Consider the following 9,248-nt stretch of genomic DNA (forward strand, 5'->3'; position numbering starts at 1 on the left):
CCACCTTCCAACCCCCCAACTAAATTGTCGTAACATTCACAAGCCCACAAAGACGAACCAAATCTACCAGTGACACTCGCTAGAATCATCAACTAAATCACCTTGAAGCTTAAGGAACCAGACCCGATCGCAACTAATTCGAAACTCCTCCAACCCATCACTGCAAGATTTTGGCAACCACACCACCTGAGAAGAGCTGCTAGTTGATGCTCAAGAGACGAAGACCTTGTTCTTCAGTGCCGGAAGACTGACTCCATTGGTCAATTGCAGGAAGTTGAGCACATCAATTCGGGAATTTTTTATCAGCACGAGCTTGCCATCGGTGACTGAAATGAGATGACTGCAGCAGATCAGTATTCTCTTGTCGTGTTACTGTAAAATATGCACACCTTGAATTACTACACAAGTGCCTACTGATAAACACTGCGTAGATTCAATGATGATGATGTGATGAGGGACCAGATACGAAAATCAGTCCGTTCTGTAAAAGTAGACTGTGGCATCAGCCAACAGATTCACAGTATCAATCAGGTTCCGTTTCATGACAAACGCAAAATATTGGGAAAGTGTCAAGTTTAAGACCAGCTTCATCTGCTTCGAAGGCACAACCCACTAGAATATGCGAATACTTCGTGAAAGTAGTTCCCCTATCTTTGAATTGCATTGGGCTACAGGGTCTATGACAACTGGACAATATCACGTATCAAGTAATCACGTCAAAATTATGCCGTAGGTAATGTTTGTGACGTGCTGGAGGGATGTAGGGAAGGAAATTTTAAAAAAAAAGAATTATGACGACGATTGAAAGGAACGGCAAATTGGTCAAAAATCATAGAAAAGGTTGAACAGAATATGCATCAACTGGAGCATTTCGCCCATTGTGAGAGCAGTGTATTTCAAACGAAATATATACTGACTCAGATTTCCTCCATAATTGACCGTTCGGTCTAAAAACCATTCAACTGCAACACAAAACCAGAAATTCGGTCGACATCCCTCAGAAGTTCTCAGGCGATACTGTAGTACGTTTGATGAATCACTCAAACGAGATATGTCCCGAATTTATCTACATCGGGTTCAGAAATTCCTTTGACCAATGGGTTTCCGTGTTCAGTGGTCTCTTTCAAGAACAAGTAACACCGATATCGGTATTCGGGGATGCGAAAGCAAGGCTGTCTTAATGCAGGAAAAATGGACACGGCGGTATTTTATACGCTTCTCAGAAAGTCCTATGAAAACGAGCTCCTGAAAATGCCTACATGAATACATGCTAGTTGAGCCATCGCGGTCTAATCAAGCACTATTTAAAATTCTCGGTACCAAAAGAATGTTTCTCCACAAAGCTGTCAATGTTATGAAGCACCATCAAACCTGCGTAGAGACATAATTGAAAAAGACGTCCAGAAACCCAGGATAGCCCTGCATTACCTTAACACTGGACACGCGGCTGCGAATCAGTGGGCAATAAAGTGAGTTCACAAACCAAAATAGACTGCAGTAACCCTTCTCCCAGGAAGAATCTATGAAGAAAATGGTATCTAGTCGTACCTCAAAACGACCGCACGATTGGACCTGGTTGATTAGGAAGTCACTGATGGCTATCCAATCAAGTAGCTCGTTCCCAGCAGGGTATCTCTTGGAAAACATGACAGCATTTAGGACAATACAGTAGATGTTACATGTCACCTAGCGCAGACTTGTTCAGCTGCAAAATATGTGAACTAAGTATGACGTTGGGTACCAATGCTTAGAGATGTCAAACAGTACGAACGAAAATAGGTGAGGAAGCGCTGACACCTGAACACGTATGCAGGCCCTAAATACATTAATAGGGAGCAGCTATTATGAATAAACTGACTCATATTGAATAGGCATATTGAAAAGCTTGTAACATGACAAACAACAGTAACTTGCTCAGTTACCGTGAACAAGGAAACGCCGCTCACCTGACCAGTCGCCACCTGCGAAGAGGAGGGTGGTGGTATGTGTAAGCCACTACCACTAAGGAGACCTTGAGCCTGAGCGATTGCAGCCTGCAATTGATGTCGACTGACACGTACAGAGTTGCGCTCTCTAGAGTTCGGACCGGTGGACTGTGCTGTTCTCGTGAAGGAATCCGGGTTCGGCTCACCCGGTCCTCCATAGGGAGTGAGCAAGACTGGCGAGGATCCCGATGGTTGTCGGGAGGCGTTTGTATCAGTGTCATCCTCAGCATCATCTTCAAGATTCTCAATGAACAAACGCAGCAGTGATTAGTTAGAAGATTGCACCAAACAGTAGTAAAGCAGTGACAAAATGTATACAGAAGACGTTATAAAACACAACGAAAATTTGAAAGACTGTTAACGAAGACTGCAAAACACAACTGGAAGCTTGGGTTGGACACTGGTTTCATCCTGTCGGTGAAGCAAATCTATGCTGAAAAGCCTAGAAGCACTGTACAGTTATTTCATCCTTGGTGGGATCATGAGCAGTGCGTACCATAAGAAACTCCGAGTTTCGAAGCTGCGACCGTCCGGTTAGTGCCTGAACACTTACATGATTGGACAAATCTGACCCATCAACTGTGTGATCAGCTCTCATTACGACAGGACAGAAATCAATAAACAGTTCCGAGGGAGGGGTGTTTCACCGGATTGCGAAAATTCCTTCTGAGAAGTCGTCACTCGAGGAGCCAGTCAGTAGAAATAGAAATCATTCAGCTGGAGCACCCTTTTGGTGCCCAACTGTCATGCCACCAGAAGGAAACACAAGGGATGCGACACTGCCAGGTTGCCCAGGCCTAGGGAGGTCGAGAGACTGAGGTCGGGTTCAAAAAACGGACATTCCGGTCAGTAAATTCGCGCTCTAACCACTGACTGGCGAGGATCCCGATGGTTGTCGGGAGGCGTTTGTATCAGTGTCATCCTCAGCATCATCTTCAAGATTCTCAATGAACAAACGCAGCAGTGATTAGTTAGAAGATTGCACCAAACAGTAGTAAAGCAGTGACAAAATGTATACAGAAGACGTTATAAAACACAACGAAAATTTGAAAGACTGTTAACGAAGACTGCAAAACACAACTGGAAGCTTGGGTTGGACACTGGTTTCATCCTGTCGGTGAAGCAAATCTATGCTGAAAAGCCTAGAAGCACTGTACAGTTATTTCATCCTTGGTGGGATCATGAGCAGTGCGTACCACAAGAAACTCCGAGTTTCGAAGCTGCGACCGTCCGGTTAGTGCCTGAACACTTACATGATTGGACAAATCTGACCCATCAACTGTGTGATCAGCTCTCATTACGACAGGACAGAAATCAATAAACAGTTCCGAGGGAGGGGTGTTTCACCGGATTGATTGCGAAAAATCTGAGAAGTCGTCACTCGAAAGCCAGTCAGTAGAAATCGAAATCATATAGCTGGAGCACCCTTTTGGTGTCCAACTGCCATGCCACCGGAAGGAAACACAAGGGATGCGATACCGCCAGGTTGCCCAGGCCTAGGGAGGTCGAGAGACAGAGGTCGGGTTCAAAAAACGGACATTCCGGTCAGTAAATTCGCGCTCTAACCACTGAACCACCTCGCTTCCGCCAGTCAGTAGGTGAGCACGTGACATAGTTTTCCGGTAGTAAAAGATGAGTGGCGCTATGTCTTGTCCTGTTGAGAGCTAATCACACTGCTGATGAGCCACCCTAGGCCAATCGGTTGTGTTCCAGACGGTCGCGGGTCCGAAACTCTCTGAGGGTGGTGAGCTGCGCACTGTTGGTGATTCTCAACAGGGATGAAACAACTGTGCAGTGCTTCTCGGCTTTTCAGTATACACCTGCATCACTGACATGATGAAATTGCTACTAAATCATGTTAAGCCTAAGAGGGTACTCTACTGTAAGGCTCTTCCACATAGTCCGGTTGAACCTGGTACACCCTCCTCAAAAATGCCTATGTCGATCGCTCAGCTATAACACTCATTCGGTGCCTAATGACCATGCTACCCGAAGGATGCACGAAGGCTGGGATACTGCCAGGTTGCCCAAGCCTAGACAAGAAAAGTTGAGAGGTGGTGGCCGGGTTCGAATCAAGAACCTTTCGGTCAGTAAATTCGCGCTTTAACCACTTCAGCCATCCCGCCTATGTTCTACGGAGAAAGCAATCGCGCGGGGAGAATAAGCTCCTAGATACTGTGGGTGCTCTAAGGCGAACTGTAGGATGGAGTTCAAACTACCCGCTAACATTCCTACATATTATTCTAGTTTATACAGTCCGGCGACGATTATTCCGAAGAACGACATGAGCAGCGACTTTCGCACGTGAGAACCCATCATGCTTGGCCGTGTCGAGACTTCAGCTATAGACATCCGAATATGTAGGCGAACGTATTGCAACTACTCCGCCAACACAAGCTGAAGGCACCTGTATTATCACACCTGAGCAGGAGACGCTAATATTTTGACAGTGACCAAGTTATCGCAGATTCTATGGGGTGTGACAGCTTGCACCGAAAGGACGATATGCATATTGTCTAACACGCAAATTCCAAAATGTATAGGTGAATTTGCAAATTTCCTGTGGAATACGGATGCCCCCTATGGCGCCCGTATTATGGATTACGGTTTCGTAACCATTTGCATACACCGTAGTATTAGTCAGGTGGAATTTAAAATGATATAGGAAAGTGAATGATGAAGAAAGCTAGTTGCAAACCTTACTTGATCCACAGTATAATCCTGTGACCCCAAGGAAGTGGTAGACGTCATGACATTACGATGAGAAACCGGTTTTGTCTGAAAATTCTCATTCAGATTAGAAAGACTTTGAGTAGCAAGACGGAGCGCCGACAGAATGCAAGGATGGACGGCAATCAGTCTGCAGAGCAAGAGGAGATAAAACTTCTAGATGAGAGACTCACTTATCCAAAATGCCTTGATCCCTGAGCACCACGCTCAAGAATTTGGGATCCTGTAGAATCGAGTAAGCAGTTGTATCGCGGCCGATTTCAGGATGTGAAAGGATTGCTCGATCTATCCAATCACGTTGGGAAAGTAGTTGAATAAGCTTAGCATGAGTTAAACGACTACGTCAATTGAAAAGTTACCTTATAAAGTCGACCACTGCGTATGAGCCAGTGAAGATTGGCCATTGTTTGAGAAACCTCTGTGAGACTATGTCGTGGGGCTATCGAGTACATGAGCAATTCATACAAAGGAAATGGTATTACTTTTAACCGAAGGAATGCTGGTTTTGGGCTTGATGATAAATTGTAAAATTGAGAAGGAATCAATCTCGCATTCGCCCAAAGACTTGTTCAGATCCAGCACCTCTCCGCAATATACACATGCTGACGAAATTTCCCAGATGGTAAGAGAATGGTACTTACTAATATCCAAGCCATCCAAGTTCTCACCTGTCTCCAATAGCTGGGGGACTATATTGCTCAGGATCGAGGCCAGCAATATATCGAGAGGAAACACTTTCAGTCTGGTCAATACGGTTCACTTTCACACGAATGTACATGACTGCGAGACAGCTATAAACAGGAGTTAAGAAAGAGTTAAGAAAGAGGTACGTCAGTCCGGGGACTGAAGTTCTGTTACCAAGTGGCTTATGGCACAGTAGACTGACGACAGATTGAGGTTCAAACGAGTCTCGATAAACTGAGCTCACATGATCACTCCCAAGTGGGGCAAAACCGGTATTGGGCTGCTGATGAAATTGTTATTTCTAGCGCTACGACAGTAGTTCTGTTAACAAATAATGTGCATTGAAGTCACCGATTCTCGTGTTTACTGTGAGTTTCAGATGGAAGGGAGAATCGATTGTATTAAACTATTAGTCATCGGACGTAGTCACATCTGGTCACCCCGACCTAAAGCTGTCACCTAGTCGTGATGATATGGATTCGACCCTGAAATGATCCTGCGAGTTATACTGGCTAGAACTCAGTTCCTAAAGGTTAGCCTATGACAGGAAGGTCAACGTGGGGGCAACCCAACAAAGAACAGCAAGTTCCCATACTGCGGGAAATTGAATTACGAGCTTGTTTTGTTCTGTACGATGGAAAGTCGTTTCCCCCAACAGACCAGCATGCTCATAGTTATGGAAGCAGCGATTCTGCCTTTCTCCGAGGAAGGACGGGTTGGGAAAGGACGGCCCTAAAAACCGCACATCCGATCGTCCAACAGTTGACCGTGACCGCCAGCGCATTATTCAATATGGTTCAAGGACTTCTGAGACCAAAGAGTTCGGTGCTGCTCAAAAGGCCCCTTACTAGGCGCAGCTGTACTAGGATTAAGAGTAATGCCTTATTCCCTGCGTCCTCAAGCCAGGCCAGCCCCCTGCAGTCAAATGGATCAGACTGTTGAGTCCGAAAAAAAGCCTCTCAAAAAAACAACCGGCGCCTCGCGGCGCATACTTTTGAGTCGGAGGCTAGGGATAGAGTCTCCAAAAAAGGACATACTCCCACTGCCTTGTGCGTGCGACTTTTGACTCAAAGGTTCAAGGTAGAATACCACAAACAAATCCCTTCTTCGGTTTGAGCAACCGGGAATTATCATTCGTTCTTGTAGTTCTTCGCTCACCGTCCCTCCCACAGACCATCCCAACACATCAAATAATGCAGTACGGCTAACCTACCTGAAAGTCCCCTAACAACCGTTCTTTGTCTAAACAAAGAACCAAAACAAAAATAATCACTTACTAACCTCCACAAATCTGATCGACGTTATAGTTTATCAAACTTGGCGACCGACATCTCTTGCTGAAGCCTTGCATTCCCTCTGTCGATGTAAGTTGTATCTCCGAGACACAAGGCCGCACCTCGGTCATGCATCTCAAGCCTCTGGACGAGCTCAGATGCTCTTCAAAACACCGGATAATCAAGAGCTTAAAAATGACAGAGAACCCTGGTGGATTGCGAAGATCTAGGAGGTGGGGGCAACAGGAACGCTACATTTCAGTTGATTCGAGCAACCAATAAGTCAGCAAAACGATATGCAAGAAAAGATGAACGGAAATGTACTCAGAAAATCATCATCTTGAAGATTTGCAAGATTTGAAATGAAAACAGAATACCAATCAAATGGAGCTCCTCGACGGTCATCCGTCTTCAAAAAGGGCCCAAGAAGGTAAGGCAAAAACCATCACGGCATCAGTCTGGCATCCGTGAATATAAGGTGCACCCTGGCATTTTGTGCAGTTGGATCGATTATTAAGAGAAGGATTCGTGGGAATCAAGCTGGGTTTTTCCCTTGCCGAGGATTAACCAACTATATCACCTTGAGGCAAGTCCTTGAACCGCACCACTTTTTTCCATGTTTGTGATCTTTCTTGATTAGAAAGCTACTTTTGACTCCGACGATGTTCAGAAACTTTGGCGGTATCTGGCAATCAAGGGCGTTCCTTCAAAATTTATATCCACTTGAAGCGAATGGACATTACCGAGATGTGACGGTTTGTGTACCTCCGCGACCCATTGAGCTATACTGGGTGTGTCCATGCGAAACTCGCAGTGTTTCTTATACCGGGTTGGTCAGTGGTTAGAGGTCTCACAAACACAGCCTCCTAGTCCTTAAGGTTGGGAGTGGGAACATGTATGGAGTCTAATTCTGTAACCATTGAAAAGCAGTTGCGCTTCCCACCAAACGCTGCTGTCTTGTAGTCAGGCCTTTGAGTCAGAGACTTTGGTTGAGGAGAGGGTTTAGTGTTTAGAGCGTAAATTTACTGACCGGAAGTCCCTTGGTTTGAACCTGACTTCTGCCTCTCGACTTCCCCTGACAGCATCCCAGCCCTCATGTTTCCTCCGGGTGGCATAGTAGCTAGGCATGAAAAGGGTGTGGTAGCTGCAGCTGAACGGCCGGTAAATTCGTGCTCCAACTACTGAGCCATCTCGCCCTCTCATGGTGGATTCGTTTGGTATTGACATTGTAGTGGAAGTCGATGACTTAGTTAATCGATTATTGATCCCTTGAGTAGAATGAGAAGACTTCGCCTAAGGATAGGCTTTATTCAACATATAAGCACAGTATAGGCTGAAATGACAAGTGAAAGTGAATTAATGGAAATAGCAGTAAAGCGTAACTTTCACTACAGATATGTTTATGCATGTATATGTATTGATTTGATATGAAAAATAGTTGAGACCTCTTTTCCAGAAGACGTTGAACCACTTTAGGTAGATAGAGGTCCATCCGATTGCGTGGTTTTTCCGGGTGGAAGTCGCGTCAGCCTAGCCGACATTCTGAACAATTGTCCCGTGTAACTCGTCCACTGAGTCTGGTCCCAGTTTTAAATGATCAAGAAACATGCGCATTCCTGAGAAGCCTACAAAGAAGTTTCAAATTCACCTTTGAGGTTCGGGATTTCTGGTCCAGTAGCAGATGAAATCAAAGTTCGGCACACGGTGTTCACTATGTCCCAGTGGAGCGTTAATTATCACTTAGTCAACAAATTGTCTTTCGTTGGAGATGACCAAACCCAGAAGGAATTTAAGTTGCCTGCGCGGTGGGTGCGAAGACATATTGAGTCCAAGAGCTCTGTTGAACAACTTCGGTCAGCACCACCAAAAAAGTCCACTTGATCCGACGCGCCGGATCTTCATCAATGAGGCCTTTGGGCCTTTGAACTCACCTACCAGCAAGAGACGAGTGAAGTAAGAGCTGGGGTTTGTATGAAGAATTGGTCATTTTTCGATCGCCTAACGATTGACCGTGACCGCCGGCGCATTATCCAGTACGGTCGAAATACTTTTAAAACCAAAGAGCCCAGTGCTGTTCAGAAGGCACCTGCTGTGCGCAGCCGCATCAGGAATGAGATAGTAATGCCTTATTCCCTGCGCCATCAGGTTAGGCCAACCCCCTGCAGCCGAGCAGATCAGACTGTTGAGTCGTCAGCTACGGGCAGGGTCTCCAAAGAAAACCCTACATTCACCCACAGCTTCGTGGGTCGGACGTTTGAGTCAGAGGCTAGGGTCAGGGTCCCCGAACAAAACCCTACATCCTCCCACTGCCTTGTGGGTTAGACTTTTGAGTCAAAGGCTCAAGTTGGGGTACCTCAACTAAACCCCCTTTCTCGGCCTGGGCAACAGGGAAGTATCATTCGCCCGCGCAGTTTAGCGTCCACCGAAGGAAGGATACTTTCTATCGAGAGCTATCCAGGCTCGTCAGGCAAAAAGCACTGACATTGTGATCCTTGCAGGCGAGTTGAATGCTCAAGTAGGTCGTCTGAGCTCTTTCGAATCGCATTTGGGTGATCGATTCGGAGTCGATGCTCGC

At 45.9% G+C, this 9,248-nt stretch overlaps 1 protein-coding gene across 1 annotated transcript in view; it reads right to left on the minus strand.

Moving 5' to 3' along the window:
- T265_11291 (hypothetical protein) overlaps positions 1-6,750 on the minus strand; it is a gene marked incomplete at both ends in the record, with an annotated part of 10,795 nt that extends 4,045 nt beyond the window's left edge. Inside the window, 2 exons of the mRNA XM_009177907.1 lie at positions 1,947-2,218; positions 6,681-6,750. Coding sequence (XP_009176171.1) covers positions 1,947-2,218; positions 6,681-6,750 — 342 coding nt within the window. The remainder of the gene's footprint in view (positions 1-1,946; positions 2,219-6,680) is intronic.
- Between the last annotated feature and the right edge of the window lie 2,498 nt (positions 6,751-9,248).

Source organism: Opisthorchis viverrini (genome assembly GCF_000715545.1).
Source record: "Opisthorchis viverrini unplaced genomic scaffold opera_v5_484, whole genome shotgun sequence".
In the NCBI taxonomy this organism is placed as follows: Eukaryota; Metazoa; Platyhelminthes; class Trematoda; order Opisthorchiida; family Opisthorchiidae; genus Opisthorchis; species Opisthorchis viverrini.